We start from the raw sequence: 27,208 nt of genomic DNA, 5'->3' as shown, positions 1-27,208 counted from the left end.
GGTGTTTTTGGCTGACATAATCCCTTAGATAACGACCAGGTGAATTTCACTAGAATTTCGAATTGTAGAATTTGTAAATTTCGACTGTAATATTATACAGCTTGTATGAATGGGTCTATTGACAAGCTAGCCGACAGCTAGCTAACGTTACTGTATACACGCTAGCATGTAGCCTGGCTTTAAAGCAAACTGGGATAGCGGTCAGTGACAGGCTTGTCAAATCTACTGTACCAAACCCAGTTTTTACAGCTAACGTTAGCGTTTTGAGCCACGGTCCTGTTCTCTGAATTGGGTTTATCTAGCAAGTTATTTTAGAGTCCTGTCATTTGTTCTTTCTTACTTCACCATTTTCATCCCTTGGAATTGCGTTGCTGTTATATTTCACAGTATTGGCCAAAAATGAACAAAAGAAAGACTGCAGCAGCTGACATCTGTAATTTCTTTGGAAAGAAAAAGAAAGTACGTTTCTGGAGATTTTAGGCATTTTTAACAGAGAAGTGAGAAGTAAGGTACTAAGGTACCGGACAGCATGACATTAATAGCTCTTAACCCTTGTATGGTGTTCGGGTCTGTAGGACCTTTACTCTGTCCTCCTCCTGTCAGGCCTTGCTGTTATGTGTGTGTGTGTGTGTGTGTGTGTGTGTGTGTTCTTGTATAGTATATGGTTTATGAGGACACAAATGTGTATAATGACTTGGGTATTACAACGTAAACATGGTTTATGAGGACATCTGTGTCCTCATAAACCAAACGGCTAAAAAACATACTAAATGGTGTTTTTTGAACTTCAAAAAAGGCCAAAAGTTTTCTGTGATTGGTAGGTTTAGGGGTAGGGTTAGTGTAGGGGCATTGATTATACAGTTTGTACATTTGTAAAACCATTACGCCTATGGAGATTCCCTGTATGAACCACATATCTGTGTGTGTGTGTGTGTGTGTGTGTGTGTGTGTGTGTGTGTGTGTGCATGCATGTGAGAGAGAGGTTGTGTGTAAGTGTGAGAGAGTGTGAGTGCAAAAGTGAGTTTTGTTTCTACCCCTGCCGTTCCCGCACAAGGTTACAATTCTTAAATGTGATCTAACAAAGCTAGAGAGGAAATATTAACCATAAATGCTGTTTCTATTGCTTGTAATTGGGATGAAGTAGCCTAAATATCTGTTGAGTATTTTAACATAAATTGGTTGATTATGTTGAATTAAAAACCCCAAAATGCAGCAGGTCCAACAGACCCACGAACACTGGCTGAATAACAAAAATATGAACACCACACAAGGGTTAACTCACATTCATTGTGAGTGAATGTAACGTTATAGGGTAAGATGTGGTAACAAGCTGCCCCTTAGAACAATGTTTAATTACTGAAACAAAAAAGCAAAGTTTAGAGGAAATAAAATATGTGGATCATGGGCATTCTTATGAGAATTATGAAGGGAAAAAGACGTTTAGATTTTTAGAAAATGTGATTTTTTTTTTTAAAGTATAGAACAAAATAAGATATTTTGAAAAATGTCTGTAACCAAACAGTTGATGGACCCCATTGACCTACTATGGAAGTCAATGGGGTCCATCAATTGTTTGGTTACAGACATTTTTCAAAATATCTTATTTTGTGTTCAGCAGAAGAAAGAAATTCTTACAGGTTTTAAAAAACTTGAGGGTGAGTAAATGATGACAGAATTTTCATTTTTGGGTGAACTATCCCTTTAAATTCAGCTTTGTGACTTAATAGCCTGTATGCTGATGCTGTAATCATTACAGGGTGAGTATACGTTGGTTTGACGATCAGATGTAATAAAATTCCTTGTTGTGTTATACAATTACAAACATTTGGACTCTGGCTTTTTTTTTTTTTTTTTTTAAATGTGTGCATGCGCAAACACAAAAAGTCCCACAGCTGTCCCCCCCAATGTGTGATTGACAATTTCGCCCTTGCTGTACCGTCTATATTCTGTTTGATAGATTTTATGAATTTCTTTTATGAATAAATCTTTGCTTGGTATTTTGATGGCTGAAGCCAAGAACTCTTCTTTTGGCCTGATTACAACTTTCACACCTACCCTGTTTGCGTTGAAACGATTGAGTAACCAACTCTGAAAGAAAAATCAGACGCTAGCGCCAGCTAGTGGTCAAGAGTTGCACGTCTTTATCATGTTCATTTTTTTTTTTTTCACTGTTAGTCCCTGAAAAACGCAGGTGATCTGATCTCATAGATGTAGCTGCAAATGACTGTATTGTAACACAAATACCCACAAATGAACTGCTTTAAAAAGCTATGTTTTATTATTATTAAATGTTTTTCTGGAAAGAAATATCAGTGACTTTAAAAATAATTTTCAGCTCACCAAAAGTCATGAAAATTTATTGAATATAAATCTCTATAATTAGGCCTATTATTATTATTATTATTATTATTTTTAAAGCCATTATCCACCTTTTCTTCCCGTAAGAGTGGGCGCGGCCATTTGTACATTTTATGGGTTTGGTTTCCGGTCTCACCCGCCTCCAGCTATTTTTAGCTGCTTGATATTGCAAATTAGTGTGTCTTACCATATTATTTAAATGTATTATCATAATCATGAACACACTGGTTTGTAGTGCAAACAGTTTTACCGTTTACTGCATGTTGTTATTCATCTTATTATTTCCCTATAGCAGATAATGAACCTTAAGTCTCACCCATAGGCTTACTTCCGTGTTGAAGAAAAAGGTGGATAATGATGTGGAATGTAAAATCATAAACCCTTAGAATCATACAATCATAAACATATATTGTGGAAATCAAGTTCATAAAAAGCTAACTCACTCGTTTACAGATACTGCATACAGAAAACAAGATTTTTTTTTGTAATGCCAAAGAATACTTTATGTGGCCACCACTTCAAGAAGTCCATAAATCTGACCTGTATGATGCATCAGCAAAGAGGAAGACAAGTTGCTGACCTGGAAAGCAAAGATTTAATGTTGTACAAGTGCATGTTTACACATGAAAACAGATACTGTTTTAAGGTCATAGTTCTATAAATAAGCAATTATTCAAAAATAAATAAAAAAATACTTGGAGTAAAAATTTGCTGGGCAGCTGCACATTGGCTCATGTGAACCACTAGATGTCACTCTATTCTTGGAAAACAAAAGTGCCTTGGCCCAGCTTTTAAAACATACTTTGAATATATATTTATTATTATTATTATTATATATTAATTTATTAATATATAATTAATATAAATAAGATATAAACGTTTATTAATATATTAATAAATAATTTTAGTAAAAGTTAATGGGTTAGTGACATGGCACTTTTTTGACACATTAGGTTATTCGTAAATACATTTAAAAAACAGATTCAAAACGTGTAATTTTACAGAGATAAAAAAACATTCATTACAAAGCTTATATATATAAAAATATACATATACAAACCTTACATACAATATACAAAAACTTGACTGATATTGTGTGTGTGTGTGTGTGTGTGTATACACACACACACACACACACACACACACACACATATATATATATTTATACACACACTATCAGTCAAAAGTTTGTGAACAGTAAGATTTTTAATGATTTTTAGAAGTATCTTCTGCTCACCAAGCCTGCATTTATTTTATTCAAAGCACAGCAAAACAGTACAATTAAAAAATATTTTTACTGTTTTCTATTTGAATATGTTTTAAAATGTAGTTTATTCCTGTGATTAAAGCTACATCTTCAGCATCATTACTGTAGTCTCCAGTGTCACGTGATCCTTCAGAAATCATTGTAATATGCTGATCTGGTGTTCAAGAAACATTTTTTTTTTTAATTATTATCAATAATTAAAACAGTTGAGTAACTTTTTTTTTTCAAAGTTTCTTTGATGAACAGAAAAATCCAAAGATCAGCATTTATCTAAAATAAAAAGCTTTTATAAAATTATACACTATACCATACAAAAGCTTGGGAGTCAGTAGAATGTATTTATTTTTCATTTTATATTTTTATTATTTTATTTTATTAATAGAAATTAATACTTTTACAAAAGGTTTTCTATTTCAGATAAATGCTGTTCTTCTGAACTTTCTATTCATCAAGGAAACCTGAAAAAAATTCTACTCAGCTGTTCTCAACATAATAATAATAATAATAATAATAATAATAATAATAATAATAATAATAATAATAATAATAAATGTTTTTTTTGAGCAGCAAATCAGAATGTTAGAATGATGCTAAAAATTCAGCTTTAAAATCACAGGAATAAATAACATTTTAAAATATATTTAAATAGAAAACAGCTATTTTAAATAGTAAAAATATTTTAAAATTGCACAGTTTTTGCTATACTTTGTATCAAATAAATGCAGGCTTAGTGAGCAGAAAAATCTTTTAAAAAACAATAAAAATCTTACTGTTCAAAAACTTTTGACTGGTAGTGTATATTAAAGGAAACATTTTCATATGCAAGAGGCACAACCTTTTATCATTATTAGATGCAGTTTTGTTTTAAAATATTACAAAAAAAAAAATTAGAGGTAAAGAATTTTTATTTGCATAATGCTTATGTTCATTTTGATTGTGGAAAATAGTAAATCCCTGTTGCTCTCAGTTATTCATGACCTTTGCACTGAATGGCAGACCTTCGGCGAGGAAGCTCCAGATTTAATTCACGGCAAACGGACTATTGAGTCTCCTACAACAAGCATCAGTGAAACACAGCCTGCGAGCTGTGCAGACTACCAATGAATTTTTTAGACCTCAATATCTGAATTTTTAAAGCACACTGCATTTTTGATGATTATTGCATAAAAGAGACTTTAACTGGAAAAAGGTGCAGCCCTTCGCTTAAAGCAGCAATAGAATTAGATTGCAAATGAGACTTTTGAACATCAGCCACAGTGCAACGGCCCTAACGGTTTGAACCTTTATGTCAGTGTTTGCTTGTTGATGCTGATACGTTTGACCCATGAACCCCTGGAACAGTTTCTCGGGATAAGGGTTAGACCGGGACTAGAGGACGCAGTGTCTTGTTACACCTGCTCATATCATACAACCCCAAGCCTGCGATCCTTGACTTGGGTATCAATAGTTAATGAGCTCCGCTAGTCACTCTTTTTGGCCTGCTTTCGTATGTGCAAGACAAAGAAGGGAGGGGTCGGAGAAGAAGCAGGTGTTCGGCATCTTCTGTCACTGTCTGTGAGGGAGCTGAGGAGAACGCCGGAGTTTCTATTATTGATGCTTCTTCGCATCAGAAATTTTCGCAATGCCGATACACTGAACCAAAGACACCTGGATTTACCCCATGTACCTTGTTTCTGGATGTTCTCAGCCTGAAACATATGAAGGATTGTACCAAAGTCCCTCCTCTTCTGTCTCTCTGCTCCGTCTCCGGCTCAGCGTCTCTCCTCCCCTCCAGCACACCTAGACCATCTCAGTCCAGCACAGGAGAGGATGTGCACCAGCGTCTAGTGGATATCCCGCTCCTGCAGAAGAGTGAGAAGACAAGTGTTTGAGGGACAGAAGAGCAAGCGAAGGAGAAATGCCGCTGGGGGGGTTTGCGGGTCTTAAGGAGAAGCTCAACCCGGGGAAGGAGGAGTTGAAGAACAGTGTGGGCGACTCTCTGGGGAACCTGCAGAAGTAAGTGTAAAGGCAGTTCAATTGGAGTCTAAGCACTGAAAATTGCTTGCTTATATATGCCTTTGGTATTACATTTAATTATGGAAGGGATTTAGAATTTAGAATTGAGAAATCAACTTAAAATCTACTGAGAGCTGTATTTTGTATAAAAAATATTATTGAAAAATAAATGGCACAAAAGCAGTCTTAAGTAGCACGGGTATATTTGTAGCAATAGCCAAAAATACGTTGTATGGGTCAAAATTAACGATTTTTCGATGACATTTTGTAAATTTTTCCTACCGTAAATTTATCAAAACTTTTTTTTATTTTTGATAAGTAATATGCATTGCTAAGCACTTCATTTGGACAACTTTAAAGGCGATTTTCTCAGTATTTAGATTTTTTTGCACCCTCAAATTCCAGATTTTCAAATAATTGTATCACAAACAAATATTGTCCTATCCTAACATCAGCTTTCATGTATAAAAAATTGTCCCTTATGACTGGTTTTGTGGTCCAGGGTCACATATATAGAACTATGCACTACAGAACTATCAAAAAATTGTGATAAGGCATGTCCGGAAAACAGTTTTTAGAGTATTTTTTACACTGCAAGTTGTTTCTCAAAGAAAGAGGAAATACATTCTTTTGTACATTCTTACACATATTCATCAAAATGTTGCCACTGGATATCTTTGCTTGTCAGTGCGTCTAGAAATATCACTACATTATTATGCGCAAGCCTAACGTATTCACTTTGTATCTCTGTCAGTAATTTAAAAGTTATCCAGCTTTCTAGGTATTTCTATACATATTTAATATCTAGTACATCTGAGGAGATTAAAAACCGGAGGAATTCACATTACAGTGAAATACATGTCATATTTCTTGCACATTAGACAGCTTTATATGTGAGATAATGTACATAATTTCCTGTCTGTGTAATATTGCTAGGAAATCACTTAGTGAACCTTAACTCCACAATATAGAAGGGGAAAATAATATATTCGTCCACACTAAATAATTAAGTAGTCTGCAATATTTATTTTCATTCCTACTTATTAATATGCTTAACGTTTGTGTTTAAATTTCATTTAGATTTGTATACATAAGCAGCCATAATTGAAGACAAAATAGAGCATTATAATAGTTTCTCAAAGGCAATACCTTCTCCAAAAGAATTAAATATGTAACCCTGGACCACAAAACCAGTCTTAAGCAGCACAGGTGGGTTAAAAATAATAGATTTTTCTTTTATTCCAAAAATCATTAGGATATTAAGTGAAGATAATATTCCATGAAGAAATTTTGTGAATTTTCCCACCGTAAATATATAAAAATCAAATCTTTGATTAGTAATATGTATTGCAAGAACTTCATTAGGACAGCTTTAATATTTTCCTCAATATTCCGATTTTTTTTTTTTGCACCCTCAGATTCCACATTTGTAAATAGCTGTTTCCTAACAAACCATACATCAATGGAACGCTTATTTATTCAGCTTTCAGACGATGTATTATACATTATTATACTTAAGTTACTTACAATGACAATAATAAAGTAGCCTCCCTACTTTTGAAAAAGGACTAAAAGTGTTTATGACATAAAATAAGTGTAGTGGCTGTTTACCACAGGTTTTATTTGAGAGAATGCAACGATATGCATCTAAATACCTTTTCGTTTTACGTTTCTTGTGGTAAAAAGTGAATATATCCAAAGACTATAGAATACCCAAGACATTTCACTCTTGTAGTTTTGAATGAGGAAAAATGCAACGCTCATTATGGCCGCGAAGCCCCGCCTTCTTAGTGAAAGAGCCAATCGTTGATTAGTAAAGTCAGCGCGTCACTGCAGCTGCAGTTAGAAGTCCCGGTTGCTATAGAAACAATCGGCGCTCTAGACGTGCGCTCAGTACTGCGCATGCGCACTGGCTCATCTAGCCGGAAAAATAAGCGTTTTTTCACGCTATTGGAGCACAAGGAACCATATTTATGAGGCAGTTCTTGTTGGATTTCTTTGAAGATTTAAAATATGAAATTTAATCGTAAGCTTGGTGAACCGTTTTGGAGAATTTGATGTTTCCCCATTCAAACAGATAGGAGCTGCACTTGTATGCCCGAGAGGCGTATCAAAGATGGCCGCCGAGTGACATGACTTGCCTTAAAGGGACTTTGATATATCCACTTTATTTTTCCTGTAAGAGCGGTTGCGGCCATTTTGTAAATTGGAACGTGTTGTGTCTGGCTTCCGGTATTATCTGTTTCCAGCGATTTTTAGCTGTACAAAATATCTAGTTTCGCTGTTTGATATTGCAAATTGGTGTGTCTTACCGTAATATTTTAATGTATCGTCCTAATTATGAACACACTGGTTTGTAGTGAAAACAGTTTTACCGTTTACTGCACTGTTATTCTTCTGGTAATTTCCCCATAGTAGCTAATGAACCGAAAGTCTCGCATATTTAAAGCAAATGGCTTACCGCGTTGAATAAGGTGGATTGCCTTGGCTGGATCATTATAATGTAAAAGCTGCTTTAATCTTTTGGAAAAGATAGTCTAAAGTATAAAATTATAATATACATTTATAATCCAGAGATATGGAAGATAAACATGTGTATGTGATCTGAATAAGTATGTATTGTTTACTATAGAAAAAAAATTGTGAGTGCACCAGACCAGTACTTCACCTTAAAGTGGCTTATGTGCAACAACAATGCTTCAGAAACATCAGCAACAGGCTCTTGAAATGATGCCTCTTGATCCTCCATTCACAATCCAGCAGTATCCAGCTTTTAGTGAGCTCCTTCCTCTGTGTGTCGAAGAACTCAGGTGTGCATTTCAAAATAGACAGATGAAAGTAATTCCTGTGAGGTGGAGGATGAGAGGAAAGATGCAGGTTCAGTAATGGAACAGGTGCGTGCGGGCGAGATGGAGGGAGCACCAAACGCAATGTGACCTTTTCAACGGCACACTCCGGCAACCCTTGCTGGCCCCCTTCCTCCAACTGCGTCCGCCGAGTACATCACTCATAAATATGGGTATATCTCTTTCAAACAGCACTGAGTTCAATCAGCTACATTTGCAATCCAAAAAGTGGTTTGGTATTGCTTTATAAGTTTTTTGTGTTTGTCTACTGTAAGCAATGACCATTTCTAAAACCTTTTATATCCTATGGTAGGAAGATCGATGGCTCTAATGCATCTGAAGATGACAACATTGAGCTTACAGAAGATGGACGGCCAGTGGTGGCCCCTAAACGCAGTCCGCCTCTTTTGGATTGTGGCTGCTTTGGCCTCCCTAAACGTTACATAATCGCCATGCTCAGCGGACTTGGGTTTTGCATTTCGTTCGGCATCCGCTGCAACCTCGGTGTAGCCATTGTGGAAATGGTTAACAACAATACTGTCTACATCAACGGGACTGCCGTCATGCAGGTGAAACTAGGAAAATATAAACTGAAAATACCAAATTACATTCTCATACAACAAGGGGTTTTAAAGTATTAAATGTCAAGGGATAGGCTACTCAAAAAAGAAAATCAAAACTTAATTTTTGATTAGTAATATGCATTGCTAAGAACTTAATCTGGACAACTTTATAGGCTATTTTCTCAGTATTTTGTTTTGCACCCTCAGATTCCAGATTTTCAAATAGTTGCATCTCGGCCAAATATTGTTCTATCCTAACAAACCATACATCAATGGAAAGCTTATTTATTCCGCTTTGATGTACTGTATAAGTAGTGTATAAATAAAATCAAAATTGGCACTTATGACTGGGTTTTGTGGTCCAGGGTCACATTTACTCACCCTAATGTTGGTCCAAACTCTTATGAATATTTGTCTTCTGTTGAACACACACATACACACAAAAAGATATTTTGAAGAATGTTATCCAAACTGTTTCTGGTAGCCAAAAATACTATGGAGGTCATTGGGAATTATGGAACATGAGGGTAAGTGATGACAAAATGTTAATTTTTGGGTGAACTATTCCTTTAAGACTATCAAAGGTCACTAAAAAAGTAAAGTAGATAAAATTTTACCACATATACCAAATGTAACATTTTATTTTTCATTAATTCTGGTTAAAGGCACAATATGTAAGATTTTTGTATTAAAATATCCAAAAACCACTACAACAGTCTTACATATTTTGTTGACATACAATTATATTTTATGTATTTACATTATCCCAAATGTTTCCAAGAATGTTTGAACCCAGAGAAATAAGCAATTTTAACTAGTGGCCTGTCACACAATGAGGTCACACACCATCGATTTCCGTTTTGTTTTGTAGAAAACATAAAAACACCAAAGATGCTTTAATATGTTATGCGTTTTATTAGGACAGGTGACAAATGCATCCGAGTCCTGTCGGATTGCATCAGCTGTGGGGATGAAGACGATAACTCCCATAATTCCAAACTTAATCACAGCATCATCAAATCCCGCTTTTGTTTCTTTGTTTGTTTTGAATATGTGTCCTCTAGTCTACATATTGTGCCTTTAAAAGGTTGCAAGATTTTTTAAGGAAGTGTCTTCTGCTCACCAAGCCTGCATTTATTTGATCCAAAGTACAGCAATAACGGTAAATTTTAAAATATTTTTGCTATTTAAAATAACAGTTTTGTATTTGAATATATTTTAAAATGTAATTTATTCCTGTGATTTCAAAGCTGAATTTTTAGCATTATTACTCCAGTCACATGATCCTTCAGAAATCATTCTAATATTCTGATTTGCTGCTCAAAAAACAAAGTTCAGAAGTAAAAGAAATCTTTTGTAACATTTGTAACTTTATCATCTCTTTTGATCAATTAATAGCATCCTTTTAGCCTACTTTTAGCTAAATAAAACTATTAATTTCTATCATTTCTTTCCCCCAAAAAACAAAAAATGTATTCTGACTCAAAGCTTTTGAATGGTATAGTGTATAATGTTACAAAAGCTTTTTTATTTCAGATAAATGCTGGTCTTGGGATCTTTTTATTCATCAAAAGAATATTTAAAACTGTTGTAGATTTTGCTAATAATAATAATAATAAATGTTTCTTGAATGGAAAATCAGCATATTAGAATGATTTCTGAAGGATTTCTGAAGACTGGAGTAATGATGCTGAAAATTTAGCTTTGATCACAGGAATAAATTGCATTTTAAAATATATTCAAATAGAAAGCAGTTATTTTAAATAAAAATATTTCACAATATTACTGCTGTTGCTGTATTTCGGATCAATAAATGCAGGCTTGGTGAGCAGAAGAGACTTCTTTAAAACATTAAAAATCTTACCGTTCAAAAACTTTTGACTGGTGGTGTATCTTACATTATATCTTCATTTTTATTTATTTTCATCTAGTTTTATCAGTAATTAACAACAACAACAACAACAACAACAACAAAATAGACATAGTTTGTGGAAAAAATTATAAATAGTCCATTGACTTCAGCTATCAAGTTCAAAGGACCGATTATAATCTTTTTTTCTGGCTTGAATTTTCATCAGCGATTTTTTGGTAGTTGGCTGCCACAATTTCCTGTAATTTCCTGTCATAAGAGATATTAAGAGGAAGACATGACACACACACACATATTCACAAGGTCATTTTACTATGTAAGTCTTGTGATAGCTCATTTATGTTATACACAGAAATGTGCATACAAAAGTTTGTTGTATTTTTTATTTTATTAATTATATCAATCTAACATGTTCTCCTCTAATGCTTGTCTCCTTTAGCCAGCTCAGTTTAATTGGGATCCAGAGACAGTGGGATTGATACACGGCTCTTTTTTCTGGGGCTACATTGTCACTCAAATCCCTGGAGGTTTCATCTCCAATAAGCTAGCAGCTAACAGGTGAGCCTCGTTTCCACGCCACGTTTGGAAGGCAGACGTGTGTTCCATAATATAACTCTCATATTACATTTAGTGTTGAAAGGTGTCTGAAGTCCCAAGGCACCACAGGAGTGCAGTGGTCAGGGCGGCGAGGGTTAAATTTGTGCCGTGTGTTGATTAGAGGGGCGATAGCAGCCTTGTAATAAAAGCCTCACAGGAAAAGAGGACACGTGGCTGACAGAGTTAATAATGAAAGATCCAGCAGCAGATCTCTCGCTGAAACACCAGCCACTGGAATATTACAAGTGTCACTTACACACTGTTTTGGAAAAAAAAAGCAGATGGATGGATTAAATGGAGATAAAGGACAACTGAATGAACCAAAATGTCTCTTCTGCGTGATCCGGCGAAGGAGCTGCACTAGCTAAATTGATATGGGTTTTTCAGTTTTTCAGTGGATATTAAATGGAAAAAAAGGTCTTTGATAATTATTTGCAAAAGGTAAAAATTTCATAATTTGATAAGTTAAATCAAGTTGGATATCAAGGATATCAATCCAGGCCCCAGTAAATGCAAAATAAAAGCTATACTAGACCAGTGTTATTTTAGTATCATTAAGATACTGTTATAGCTTTTGTTATTATTATTTGTGACTCTGGACCACAAAAGCAGTCATGAGTAGCATGGGTATTTTTGTAGAAATAGCCAACAATACATTGCATGAATCAAAATTATACATTTTTCTTTTATGCCAAAAATCATTTGGATATTAATTAAAGGTCATGTTCCATGAAAATATTTTGTAAATTTTCGACCATAAATATATCAAAATTTTTGTTTAGTAATATGCATTGCAAAGAACTTCATTTGGACAACTTTAAAAGAGATTTTCTCAACATTTCGATTTTTTTGCACCCTCAGATTCCATTTTTTCAAATAGTTGTCTCTCTGCCAAATATTGTCCTATCCTAACAAACCATACATCAATGGAAAGCTTATTTATTTTATAGTTTTCAAAAACTGACCTTTATGACTGGTTTTGTGGTCCAGGGTGACATTTTATTGTTTTGTTTGCATATTTTCTGTTTTCATTTTACTTTTAGTTAAAGCTTTTGTAATTCTATGTAATTTTATATAATTTTATTTTCGTTGTAGTTACTTTAGTACATGAAGTAAAACTAAATTAAATTGAGAAATACTGCCTTTTTTATGAATATTTTATTCATTTTTTATTTGCATATTTTCTGTTTTCACTGTCATTTTAAAGTTGTACTCATTTTTTATGGTCTATATAGTTTTTTTCATTTTCATTTCTGTTTTAGTTGCAGTTATTTTAGTACATCCAGTAAAACTAAATGAAACTGAGAAATGCTGCCTTTTTATGAACATTTTATTATTAGTTTTTATTTGCATATTTTCTGTTTTCATTGTAAAGTTTTAGTAATTTTTAGTCTATATAGGTTTTCTTCATTTTTATTTCCATTTTAGTTGCAGTTATTTTAGTACTACATTAAGTAAAACAAAATAAAACTTGAGAAACGTTGCCTTTTTTATTAATATTTTATTATTAGTTTTTTAATATTAGCATATTTTCTGTTTTCATTGTCATTAAGTTTTAGCAATTTTTTAGTCTATGTAGTTTTTATTCATTTTTATTTCCATTTTATTTGCAGTTATTTTAGCACTACATTAAGTAAAACAAAATAAAAATTGAGAAATTTTGCCTTTTTTATTAATTTTTAATTATTAGTTTTTATTAGCAGATTTTTTGTTTTCATTGTCATTAAGTTTTAGCAATTTTTTTAGTCTATATAGTTTTTATTAATTTTTATTTTCGTTCTAGTTGCAGTTATTTTAGTACATCAAGTAATATAAATGATATTGAAAAATGTTGCCTTTTAATGAATATTTTATTTGTTTTATTTGCATATTTTCTGTTTTCATTGTAATTTTAAAGTTTTAGTAATTTTTTAGTCTTTATTCGTTTTAGTTGTTTTTTTAGTACATCCAGTAAAACTAAATAAAATTGAAAAATGTTGTCTTTTTAAAATTTATATTTTATTATTAGTTTTTATTTGCATATTTTCTGTTTTTATTGTAAAGTTTTAGCAATTTTTTTAGTCTATATAGTTTTTATTAATTTTTATTTTCGTTCTAGTTGCAGTTATTTTAGTACATCAAGTAAAATAAATGATATTGAAAAATGTTGCCTTTTAATGAATATTTTATTTGTTTTATTTGCATATTTTCTGTTTTCATTGTAATTTTAAAGTTTTAGTAATTTTTTATAGTCTTTATTCGTTTTAGTTGGTTATTTTAGTACATCCAGTAAAACTAAATGAAATTGAGAAATGTTGTCTTTTTAAAATTTATATTTTATTATTAGTTTTTATTTGCATATTTTCTGTTTTTATTGTAAAGTTTTAGCAATTTTTATAGTCTATATAGTTTTTATTTATTTATCGTTTTAGTTGCAGTTATTTGAGTACATCAAGTAAAATAAATGAAATTGAGAAATGTTGCCTTTTTAATGAATATTTTATTATTTGTTTTATTTGCATATTTTCTGTTTTATTGTAATTTGTAGTTAAAGCTTTTGTAATTTTATATATCTCATTTTCATTGTAGTTATTTAAGTACATGAAGTAAAACTAAATGAAATTGAGAAATGCTGCCTTTTTATGAATATTTCATTATTAGCTTTTTATTTGCATATTTTCTGTTTTCATTGTCATTTTAAAGTTTTAGTATTTTTTTATAATCTATATAGTTTTTATTCATTTTTATTTTCCATTTTATTTGCAGTAAATTTAGTACATCAAGTAAAACTAAATGAAATTAAAAAAAAACAAATATACCTCCTGACTAAAACTAAAACAATTAAATTATAATTCTAAAATTCATCAACACTTTAATTGATTTTTTTTAATCCCATTACAGTTCTTTTCAAGTTACAAAATTACTCTCTAGGTGTCACTAACTCATCACCTTATATAAGGTCATGGAGATACATAAATATTTTATGATTAATGTCTTTCAGAATTTCAGGACTGATGATAGAGTTATTCAATTCAGTTATTCAGATGACATTATGGAATTAGTAATCCTGATTGTGTGTGCATTTCCACAAAACATTATTTACATAAATCGAAATAATTTTTATATTGCTACACTTTGATTGAATCCATAAGGAGTAAACAATATTATTAAATTTCTCTGTATTGTTTTTTAGGGTGTTTGGAGCAGCCATTTTCTTGACGTCAGTGCTAAACATGTTTATTCCATCAGCTGCCAGGGTTCACTATGGCTGTGTCATGTTTGTCCGAATCTTACAAGGACTAGTGGAGGTGAGTCGTAACCAGTGACCTTATCTTCAAACATGTCATAAAATATTGTGACATAATTTAATTTGATCTATTTATTTTAGTGTATTTAAATGAGTAATCCACTCAAAAAACGATGACTTGTGTCAATATTTACTCACCGTTATGCCATTCCAAACCCATATGGCTTTTTCACTTCTGAAACAAAAAAGGAAAAGAGAATGTTTACACCAACTTGGTTTCCAAGTGATTGCTGATATTCAACCTCCAAAATGACTAAGCACCATAAAAGTAGTCGTTAAGTATATACCTTATACTAAGTCGTTTAAAGCCATACAATAGCTTTTGAGTGACGACAGACTGAAATGTAAGTCTGGTTCATTATTCATGACGTCATTATACGGGTGAACTGTTCCTTTAAGTATTAATTAGTCGTTAGAATTACCCATTTTGATTAAAAATAAAAGAAGGAGAAAAAAAATAGATACTAACCGTACATGCTGTTCACAGGGAGTCACATATCCAGCCTGCCATGGGATGTGGAGCAAATGGGCTCCTCCACTAGAAAGAAGTCGTCTGGCTACTACCTCGTTCTGTGGTGAGTATGTCTGTGACAGAATTTTTTAGGAAACACTTAATGTAACAGAAAACAATTGTGGTGTTTTGTTTTCGAATGAATCCGTTTGAACGAATCATTTGCGTGAATGATTCAGTGAGTCACTCACATAGAATCACTTTTTGAATTCGCAACCACATTCTAGCTGTTAGCATTTTACTATATATATCTAAAGCAGGAATACTAAGAGTAGAATGTGGTTTTGAATTCAGCTTGTTCGCTTGTTTAGGTATTGAATGAACCAGTGTTTCAATGAATGACTTAACCTGCAGAAAATGTGAAAATGTTTTCTTTGTTTTACTGTTCCGATGTTCAACACTCTCTGCCTTTACTTTAAAAGACCAAATAAATGCTTTTGTATACAAATCCCTGCTGGAAAAACAAAACAAAACAATTGAGACCATTACAGAATTTGTAATGGTTTAACTGGTTCTAATGGGAATTGTATTGGTTTTAATGGAAACTGTAATGGTGCCTGTTGGTCTCTACTGGTAATTGGTCACCTTCTAACGGTGGCTTGTTAAAACGAATAAATCCTAATGGGACATGTCCCAAAACACACTACAGGAATGTATTTGTTACAATTTAACAATTGTAATTGTTAGATTGGCCAAAGATCAGCAATTTCCACAAAATATTGATTGCACAGACCAAACCGTAAGTCGTAGGGACTTGAAATTTGGAGGGATGGTAGTACTCACACCGCAGGCAATGTCACCAAGTCTTGCCCCAATTGGCCTAACGGACTAGTCCTAGTTTTTTTTACCTGATCAGAACTGAACCAGTTCATAAAGATTTTCTGGAGAGTGAATATCAATAATTATCAAAAAAAAGTTGAACTTTTGACTCCCCGTCGCAAAGGGTTGCCAAAACGTTCGAAAGTGGCAGGGCCACTTTTAGTAAAATGCCTATAACTTCTGAACGGAAAGAGATATCTTTGCCAAACTGAGAACACTTTTGTAAGAGCTCAATATGAGGCCACAGGATGAAAACAGAACTTGGCCACTTGGTGGCACTATAAGAGGGAGAAAACATACAAATGACTATACATACGCAATCATTTGTCCTATCAATGTGACAATCGCTGAGGATAGTCTTCCTCCAAAGTGCCACAAGTGTCGATAAAGACATTTGCTTATCTCAAAAAAACATGGCCGCATTTTTCAAGGGCATAAACGATTGTACATTGCACACTTTTTCGCACATAAACCAGATATTTGTATCATATAATGGAACTCCTCATTTCGGACCACTGCTGTCAATCAAATCGTTTGTTGAATGATTGCAAAGATTTAAAAAAGTTACTTTAACTTTTGCTCATTCGGGAAAAAAATCACTGCAGTACAATTCTCTAGACTCTCTAGGTCAATAATTATCAATAAATTACACTTTAGGAATCTATAACAGGGTCATTTAGAAAAGGAGCCTGTCCAAATATACCCAAAAGCCTGGTGAGCACATGCGACAGGTGATTCTAAAAAAAGCATGCACATTTTTAAGGAGATCGGACCACAGTTGGTGCTATAACATTCATAAAACGTTAAGAAAACATAATATTTCTATGGTAAATTACCTGGATTTGCCAGAAATGCTTTTTTAAATAATTGATTTAGGTGGATACAGGCTTGCTAAATAATGTATTTTTTTGTATGTGCTTAAATGCCTTATAGTGCTTGAACCCTGGTAATCAATGCTCTACATTTTTTAATGGTTGTAATGGTTAAACGTTTATGGTTTGTAATGGTATTTATTGTGGAAACCATTCAAATTTCTGTGATGGTTTCTATTGTCAGCAGGGATGTGTCTGTACATGAGCTCACAGTCCAGTTGACCAGTCATCTGTGGGTTTATATTCCAATGCTCATTATGCCTCAAATGCATTCAAACAGCCTTCATTCACAATAAACAGGTGCCATGACAACCTGTGCTTCAAACAGCTCTTGACAGGACCACTAAATGAAGATGGTCTGCACACAGCTTCACATTCTGTACGTGAAAGAGGCTTTCTTCTGTTGACACAAGTGAAGCAGCACCCTCTTCTATGTTCAAAAGCTCACTCGAGAGTCCTTTCCGACGCCAAACAGGAAGGTTTACAAGTGCATCCAGTAATAAAATATACATTAAGACACCTTTTCATTAAAATCCCATTTCCTGCAGCTGCCAGCCTGTCCTTCAGGCTGAGGCACGTGTTGCGCTGAGGTCTGAAGTAGTTGCACATGTAAGTGAGCAGACTACTCTGTTACTCCATGAGTATGATAAAAGACTTGAATCCTGGCATTGTCCTTGTAGCTTGACAACTTGAGTAAAAAATGAGAGAATCTTCATTTTTGCATGAACAATTCTTTAAAAAGTCTTTTAAATATATGAGAGTCTAAAGGCAAACCAAACCAATCATGGCAGTTTTCCACTGGCAGTTATGAGGCAACCCCCGCAATGGCTTCAAATTATTGAACTGTCATCTGAGGGGAATATTGCAGGTTGATTAATGCCCTTCCTCTTAATTTAACTTTCTTAATTACGCTTGTGTGTGTGTGTTCTGGTTGACAGGATCTTATGCAGGAGCTGTGATTGCAATGCCACTGGCTGGAATATTAGTGCAGTATGTAGGTTGGCCCTCTGTCTTCTATATATATGGTAAGTTTAGGACAAGCCTTTGAAATGTATCCACCTTATTTTTACAGTAAGAAGGGACGCAGCCGTTTGTAAATTTTATGCACAAGGCTTCCGGTCTCATCCGCTTCCAGTTATTTTTAGCTGTGTTACCATATTATTTTAATGTATTATCTTAATAATGAACACAGTGGTTTATATTGCAAACAGTATTCATCTCGCTGTTTCCCTGCAGCGGCTACTGAACCCGGAAGTCTGAAAATAGCTGGCTTCCGCATTGAAAAATAAGGTGGATTAGTAAAGAATGATTTATACACCGAAAATTACTCTGTAAATCTGAATGATGATACTTATTATCTGATTAGCACATTATAAATGTTTGCCAGATTTGAATCAATCTGAGTAATTTACATCTATATTAAATCACAGTGAATCACTTTGAACTGAACTGAAACTGAATTAAAACAATTTACTGTGAACAGATAGCAAAAAGATGACAATTTAAACAAGAAAAATCACTAAATACACTGCATTTAGTGGACCTTTAATGTTCACTGTATTGTGTTCATGTGTAATGTTACATTTCAAAGGTGCAATGTTAAAATGATCGTGGTTCTGTGCTCATATCCAGGTGTGTTTGGCATAATCTGGTATATTTTCTGGCTCCTGCTGGCTTATGACAGTCCAGCAATCCATCCCACCATCAGTGAGGAAGAAAGGACATACATCGAGACCTCTATTGGAGAAGGAGCCAATTTAATGAGCACTACTGAGGTAGTCCAAAGTCTTCTTTCATGCATTTGGCATAATAAACTGTAAAACTAATGTGACCCTGGACCACAAAACTAGTCATAAGGGTCCATTTCTTTATTTGAAAATCAAAAATCTGAGGGTGCAAAAAAATCGAAATATTGAGAAAATCGCCTTTAAAGTCCCCCTGAAATCAAAATTAAAGTTTTTTGGCTTTTAGTATGAATATATTAGCCTTAAGATTATCTATAAGCTAGTGTGCTTCAAAACAAAGACAAAATTTGCATTTACAAGATATGAGCATTCAAAACTTACAGTCTCGTCACTTCCGCCAATATGAATCAAGGATTTGGATGATATCACCGTGCACTTCAGTTTTTACTCAAACGTTCTGTCCAATCAAATGCTCTCTAGAATCCGTAGTGTCCCGCCCCCTACACAGAGACGCAATACACGGAGCAGATCATATGTGCGATCGGCATGTATTAAACTACACAGCCTCAGCATGATTATGATCACTATTTCGTTTTAGCAAGAGTTTCATATTGAATCTGTGGGTGATTTATTAGTCTGTGGCTGTCATAAGCTTACAAATGCGGCTTTACTGAGCTCAACGGCTCTGGCCGGAGCAGATATAAATGGAACGCTATTGGCTATTCAAAATAAGTGGGCGGGGCTGGGCGATATGTTTTTGTTTCAGTTAAAAGTACGTCACCACATAGAATAACGCTGCGTGTTTCAAGGCACTTCAGTGGACCTTTAAAGTTGTCCAAATGAAATTCTTATGATTATCTATTATCTAATATTACTAATAAAACATTTACGGCAATATATATCTTCATGGAACATGCTTTTTTACTTAATATCCTAATGATTTTTGGCATAAAAGAAAATCGATCATTTTGACCGATACACTGTATTTTTGGCTATTGCTACAAATATACCTGTGCTACTTAGGACTGGTTTTGTGGTCCAGGGTCACATATATATGTTTATTTTAATGTTTTAGATTTTAATGTAATATATTAAACTACTGTACTTTTTTCTCTTTGCAGAAATTTAAAACTCCTTGGCGTGAATTCTTTACATCTATGCCTGTCTACGCCATCATTGTGGCAAACTTCTGCCGTAGCTGGACCTTTTACCTCCTGCTCATTAGTCAGCCAGCTTACTTTGAAGAGGTCTTCGGGTTCCCCATCAGTAAGGTGGGCTGTTATGTGATTTAAAGGGATAGTTCACCAAAAATGAAAATTCTGTCATTAATTACTCACCCTCATGTCGTTCCTATATAGTAAGACCTTTGTTCATCTTCGGAACACAAATTAAGATACTTTTGATGCATAGACAGCAACGAAACTACCAGGTTCAAGACCTAGAAAGGTAGTAAGAACATCATTAAAATGTCCATGTGACATCAGTGGTTCATGACTGTTTTAACAATGTCCTTACTACCTTTCTGGACCAGTTGTGTTGCTGTCTATGCAGGGTCAGAAAGCTCTCAGATTTCATCATTTTGTGTTCCAAAGATAAACGAAAGCCTTATGGGTTTGGAATGACATGAGGGTGAGTATTAATGACAGAATTTTTATTTTTGAGTGAACTATCTCTTTAAAGTTACAGAATCCTCTGTGATATTAATTACTAATCCTTTTCAGTGCAATTCACTCTAGAAATAGGCTAACTAAATTATGTTGCACTGTTTTCAGGTGGGCATTTTGTCAGCAGTGCCACACATGGTGATGACGATCATTGTGCCGATAGGAGGCCAGCTGGCTGACTACCTGAGGAGTCGGAAAATCCTGTCTACTACAACCGTGCGCAAAATTATGAACTGTGGCGGTATGCAAAGTCCTAATCTTACGCAATTAGTTGAGATCTCATCCATCAGCTTATGCATATGCATATACATATTAAATTTGGATAAGTGAAAGTATCAAAAATTCTGCCATTGTCTACAGGTTTTGGCATGGAGGCCACATTGCTGCTAGTGGTCGGGTTCTCACACACACGTGCAGTGGCCATCACATTCCTCATCCTGGCAGTGGGCTTCAGTGGATTCGCCATATCAGGTGACACATGAGACAGGTGTCAGTCAACAGAGTGTCAGTCGACATAATACTGCCATTTGGCTTTGCTTGTGTCTAACCTTTTAAGTTTCTTTGTGCTCCAGCTTCAGTAATGCTGGTTGCTTAGTTGTAATAAAAGAACAATGTATAAAGGATGCAGTTGAAGTTTACATACACCTTGCAGAATCTGCAAAATGTTATTTTACCAAAAGAGGGATCAAACAAAATGCATGTTATTTTTTATTTAGTACTGACCTAAATAAGATTTTTTTCTCGCAGAAGACGTTTACACATTTTCCACAAGAGAAAATAATAGCTGAATTTATAATAATGACCTTGTTCAAAAGTTTACATACACTTGATTCTTAATACTGTGTTGTTGAATGCTCCAAACAAGTGTTTTTGTTTTGTTTAGTAATAGTTGTTTTATGAGTCCCTTGTTTGTCCTGAACAGTTCTTCTGTTCTGCCCACTGTTCTTCAGAAAACTCCTTCAGGTCCCACAAATTCCTTGATTTTTTTTTTAGCATTTATGTGTATTTGAACCCTTTCCAACAATGGCTGTGTGATTTTGAGATCCATCTTTTCACACTGAGGACAACTGAGGGACTCATATGCAACTATTACAGAAGGTTCAAACACTTACTTATGCTCCAGAAGGAAACATAATGCATTAAGAGCCAGGGGGTGAAAACTTTTTGAATTTGAAGATCAGGGTAAATTTAACTTACTTTTTATTCTGGGAAACATAACTATCTTCTGTAGTCTCTGAACGGCAGTACTAAATGAAAAAATATGATATTTAGGCAAAATAAGAAAAATCTCCATTCTCTTCAAAAGTTTTCACCCCTGCCTCTTAATACATCACTTTTCCTTCTAATGCATTAGTGAGCTTTTGAACCTTCTGTAATAGTTGCATATGAGTTCCTTAGTTGTCCTCAGTGTGAAAAGATGGATCTTAAAATCATACAGTCAGTTTTGGAAAGGGTTCAAATACACAAACATGCTGAAAACCAAAGAATTTGTGAGACCAGAAGGATTTTTCTGAAGAACAGCAGGCAGTTTAGTTGTTCAGGACAAACAAGGGACTCGTGAAAACTCTCACTAAATAAAAAAAAAACACAGCTGTGGATCATTCAGGTAACAACACAGTATTAAGAATCAAGTTTATGTAAACTTTTGACCAGGGTAATTTTTATGTATTCAACTATTTTCTCTTGTGGACTAGAAAAAGTCTTTAATGTAAATATCTTATTCAGGTCAGTACTAAATAAAAAATAACATGTATTTAATATAATCCCTCTTATTTTGGTCAAATAATTAACATTTTGCAATTCTGCAAGGTGTATGTAAACTGTTGACCTCAACTGTATTAGGAGAAGATCTAAATGTGCTAAATGTATTTCTGTTCTTCAACCCAGGATTCAATGTAAACCATCTGGACATCGCCCCTCGCTATGCCAGTATTCTTATGGGCATCTCTAATGGAGTAGGTACACTGTCTGGCATGGTTTGCCCCCTCATTGTTGGAGCACTTACCAAACACAAGGTATTTAACTTCATCACCTTATATATAATACTACATGCACAAGGAACTGTTTTTACAATCCCCTGCAAATAGCTTCCTTCTTTCATGACCAAGTAATTTTCCTTTTATTAGAATTTTTGAGTGTGTAAATATTCCTTGATATTCAAAATATAAAATGAATATCTATAGCAGCAGTGCTCAACTAGGGGGCCTCAGCACACTTCTAAGGAGACCTCAAGATGACTTAAAAGTATTTAAAGAGATAGTTCACCCAAAAATGAAAATTCTCTCTATTATTCACCCTCATGTAGACATTTTTGATTTACACAAAAATTTTGCATATGCTCATTACCTTTCTGCATCATCAACAGACTCGTCTGGAGTGGCAGCATGTCTTTGTGATTGCCTCCATGGTGCATTACACCGGCGTGATCTTCTACGCCATCTTTGCCTCTGGGGAGAAGCAGGACTGGGCTGATCCTGAAACCACCAGTGACGAGAAATGCGGCATCATCGGGGAAGATGAGCTGGCTGATGAGACCGAGCCAAACTCAGACAGCGCCCTGGCCACCAAGCAGAAGACCTATGGAACCACAGAAAGCTCTGCAGGCCGCAAGCAAGGCTGGAAGAAGAAGAGAGGGGTTACCATGCAAGCCGATGAAGACCACGGATCAAATCATTATGAAAATGGGCAATATCAGAATGAGTATCAATGACATTTTGGTCATCAAACGCCCCAAGACTGAGACCTGAGATGTTGGGAGTATTTATTCAAGTGACCCACCCTGGGACTACAACATTTCACCTGACATTTGACACAACAGTCTATTTGAGTTATGGATGGCTTCCTTTAAGATTTCACCCTGCTGTAGAAGCTGAAGAAACATGAGAATAATCTGTAAGTAGTTAAAGGAGTTCACTACCAGAACAAAAATGTACAGATAAGATACCCCTTGTCATCCAAGATGTTCATGTCTTTCTTTCTTCAGTCGTAAAGAAATTATGTTTTTTGAGGAAAACATTTCAGGAATTTTCTCCATATAGTGGACTTCTATGGTGCCCCCAGTTTGAACTGACAAAATGCAGTTTAAATGCGGCTTTAAACGATACCAAATGCGGTTGTAAACGATCCCAGCCGAGGAAGAAGGGTCTTATCTAGCGAAACAATGTTTTTAAATTTTTTTTATTACAATTGATATACTTTTTAACCTCAAACGCTCGTCTTGTCTGGCTCTGCATGAACTCATTGAACTCGGGGCACCATAGACCACTATATGGAGAAAAAATTCTGAAACATTTTCCTCAAAAAGCACGATTTCTTTACAACTGAAAGAAAGACATCTTAGAGGGGTGAGTACATTATCTGTAAATTTTTGTTCTGGAAGTGAACTCCTTTAATTTGACGGCTGTAGGCTGTATAATGAAGGAAGTTTCGATTTTTTTTTATTCAGTAAGGATGCATTAAATTGGTCAAAAGTGACAGTAATGACATTTATAATGCTACAAAAGGATCATGTGACACTGAAGACTGCAGTAATAATGCTGAAAATTCAGCTTTGCATTACAGGAACAAATTGCATTTTAAAAGATATATAAAATAGAAATCAGTTACTTTAAATTGTGATTTATTTCTTGCAAAATAATGTATTTTTAATCAAATAAATGCAGCCTTGGTAAGAATAAGAGACTTTCAAAGCGTTCCAAACTTAACAAAGAACAAACAAATAGAACAATGCATTAAAAGCTTTACAGTCACATCATGCCAGAATAAATTGAACTCAAGTTTAAATCATTATACATAATTTTGTTCCAAAGTCTTTTTATATCTACAAGGCTGACAGCAGAATATGCATTAGTTCTTTATGATTTTATGTTTTGATTGTTGTCAGCTATGCAAAGAAAACAGGCGTATAGTGCATAAACAGGTTAAAGAGTCAGAAACATTTTTCTGTGCCTCCATGGCTTTTCTTGCATGCAGTTGTGGAGCTTCAACAAACCTCTTCGCTGACTTGTTTTATCATGAAAGTTAATAAAGGGATGCGTATTTAATAAAAATACAGTATGTCCAGCATTAATATCTCATAGTTCAGTTTATCGTTTACATATGTGTAGGTGGAAAAGCTCGGATTGAGTTGTTTGGTTGTTTATGTAGAAAAATAATGGATTATTCCACTTTCAAAAAAAATGTTCTCAATATAATGGACTTCAATGGTGCTCAATGGGTTGAAGGTTAAAAATGCAGCTTTAGTGCAGCTACAAAAGGCTCTACACGATCCCAGACGAGGAATAAGGGTCTTATCTAGCAAAACGATTTGTTATTTTCTGAATAAATTTACAATTTGCAAAAAAAAAAAATTTACAAAATAAGATGGGAGTTTTTAGACATACCCTAAATATCTCAAGACGAGCATTTGTGGTTAAAAGTGTATAAATAAATTTTTTTTTAAAGAAAATGGTGATCGTCTTGCTAGATAAAACTCTTATTCTTTGTCTGGGATCATTTAGAGCCCTTTGAAGCTGCATTGAAACTGCTTTTTAAACATTCATTCCATAGAGCACCATTGAAGTCCATTATATGGAGAAAAATCCTGAAATGTTTTCCTCAAAAAGTTATTTCTTTGCGACTGAAGAAAGCAAGACATGAACATCTTAGATGACATAGGGGTGAGTAAATGATCAGGATATTTTTATTCTAAAAGTGGAGTAATCCTTCAACCATTTTAGTACTTATAAAATTGAATATGAATATCATAAAAAAGAAACAACCCGCAATGTGCCTGATTTTTTTCCTTTGTTTTTTTGCACAATACCTGTTGAAAGACATTTCATTGCTTATGGATGTCGAGATGATTGTTTGAAATGTGCACTTTACCATTGCATCACTGTAACTGATGTCTCTTTACAGTACATGTTGATTTGGAGGAGAATAAAAAAAAAATCTTTCAATTGATCTTTTATCTAACACAGTTTTAATATAGCTGAGATAACATGCATAATTGATTGTCTTTGGCACATACATTAGATTACGGCAGCGGCTGCTCTTGTGTTTAAATAGCATCTTACAGTATTCATGAGTTGAGTGTGGAACAAATGAAATCGAAGGAGACGTAACCGAGACTTCGGGCTCACGACATGTTCTTTCTCAGAGAGAATAGATGCATGTTTATGTTGGGATGCTTAAATTGGCTCACTTTGTCTTTGTTGGGAGCTGACTGAAGTCTCCTGGTTTGTGTCATGTGGGAGTAAACATCCTTCACGTTATCGCTATTCTTATGTTCACAGCAGCATTTTGCTGTGTACAACAAATTAGGCTGACCACCCAATGCTTCGTCAACTACTTGGCAACGAAAATGACAGATTTTTAAATAATCTCTTTTACTGGGGCAGGACATTACAATTTTACTCACACAAACACTTTATCACAGGGAACAGGACAGTTTTAAATTAAAAAAAGAAAGAAAAATCTGAATTAAATTTAAAAATAAATAAATAAATTTATTAACTTGTTTTTTAATATCATACTGGTTTTTAATAATATTTTGAATTAGCTTGTATTTGGATATTTTTCCATTTATGTTTTAATTTTAGTTTAGGTTTTAGTCATTTTATTTATTTTTTATATTACTATTTAGGATTCATTTATTTATTTTTTTAGTTTTTTTAGTTTAGGTTTTAGTTCAGTTGTATTTTTATTGTTTACTTATTTTATTTTATTATTATCTCCAATTTTATTTCCAACTTATTTCTGCAACATGTTTAGTTTTTCATTAGAATTCTCTCTCTCTCTCCAATTTTTTTTTAAAGATTTATTTTTAGCATTTTGTTGTGATAGGACAGATTAGAAGTGACAGGAAGCAAAGTGGGAGAGAGATGGGGGGCGGTATCGGGAAAGGTCCTTTCGATTCGATATATATATACAGTATATATATATACACACACACACACACACACACACACACACACATACATACATATATGTGACCCTGGACCACAAAACCAGTCTTAAGTCGCTGGGGTATATTTGTAGCAATAGCCAAAAATACATTGCATGGGTCAAAATTATTGATTTTTCTTTTATGTCAAAAATCATTAGGAAATTAAGTAAAGATCATGTTACATTAAGATTTTTTGTAAAATTCCTACTGTAAACCTATCAAAATGTAATTTTTGATTAGTAATATGCATTGTTAACAACTTAATTTGGACAAGTTTAAAGGTGATTTTCTCAGTATTTTGATTTTATTGCACCCTTAGATTCCAGATTTTCAAATAGATGTATCTCGGCCAAATATTGTCCTATCCTAACAAACCATACATCAGTAGAAAGCTTATTTATTGAGCTTTCATATGATGTATATATCTCAGTTTTATAAAAAGTAACCTTATGACTGGTTTTGTGGTCCAGGGTCACATATATACTGTATATAATTTCCATTTTAAGGAATACAATAGTTTTTTAACAGTTCTACTCTCCCTAAACACTACATGACCCTAGTGGGTTGCCATGTTTTATGAAAAAAGAAAGAAAAGTCTGAATTAAAAAAAATCAATAATTATACATAACAAAAAATTACAGCACCCTTACCGATTAAAAAAAACCCCACAGAAATAAATAAATGGATAAATAAATAAATGAATATATATAAAAAGTAGTTTTTAATATTTTGAATTACCTTTATTTTTGTATTTTTCCATTTATGTTTTTATTTCTGTTTTCATAATTTTAGTCATTTCAATTTGTGCTTTTGGCATCTGTATACATTTTTTTTTAGATTACTGTTCAGGCTTAATTTATTTTTGAAACCTAAATGACCCTTTGGGTTACCATGTTTTATAAAAAAAAACTGAATAAAAACTTTTTAAATAATTATACATTCTAAT

The 27,208-nt window shown here is 33.8% G+C and overlaps 1 protein-coding gene across 2 annotated transcripts; it reads left to right on the top strand.

Annotated features, from left to right (window-relative positions):
- Positions 1–5,522: 5,522 nt before the first annotated feature.
- Positions 5,523–25,158, top strand: slc17a8 (solute carrier family 17 member 8). Of its 2 annotated transcripts, XM_073850600.1 has the most exons (12): positions 5,523–5,620; positions 8,780–9,035; positions 11,339–11,457; positions 14,669–14,783; positions 15,270–15,357; positions 17,923–18,009; positions 18,617–18,759; positions 19,791–19,940; positions 20,442–20,574; positions 20,694–20,804; positions 22,221–22,348; positions 22,699–25,158. In XM_073850600.1, exons 1-12 carry the CDS (start codon positions 5,523–5,525, stop codon positions 23,041–23,043), a joined length of 1,773 nt encoding a protein of 590 aa, XP_073706701.1. In that variant the 3' UTR covers positions 23,044–25,158. The 2 variants fall into 2 exon arrangements, with proteins under 2 accessions (XP_073706701.1, XP_073706702.1); XM_073850601.1 differs by lacking the exon at positions 19,791–19,940.
- Positions 25,159–27,208: the final 2,050 nt, after the last annotated feature.

The sequence above is a fragment of the Garra rufa genome, chromosome 11 (assembly GCF_049309525.1).
Source record: "Garra rufa chromosome 11, GarRuf1.0, whole genome shotgun sequence".
Lineage (NCBI taxonomy): Eukaryota > Metazoa > Chordata > Actinopteri > Cypriniformes > Cyprinidae > Garra > Garra rufa.
This window is presented reverse-complemented; position numbering and strand designations above follow the sequence as displayed.

Coding starts and splice junctions, on each gene's coding strand:
- slc17a8 (XM_073850600.1), top strand. CDS start 5,523: ATGCCGCTGGGGGGGTTTGCGGGTCTTAAGGAGAAGCTCAACCCGGGG. Junction 14,784..15,269: donor TCTTACAAGGACTAGTGGAG/GTGAGTCGTAAC, acceptor TGCTGTTCACAG/GGAGTCACATATCCAGCCTG. Junction 20,575..20,693: donor CAAAATTATGAACTGTGGCG/GTATGCAAAGTC, acceptor CATTGTCTACAG/GTTTTGGCATGGAGGCCACA.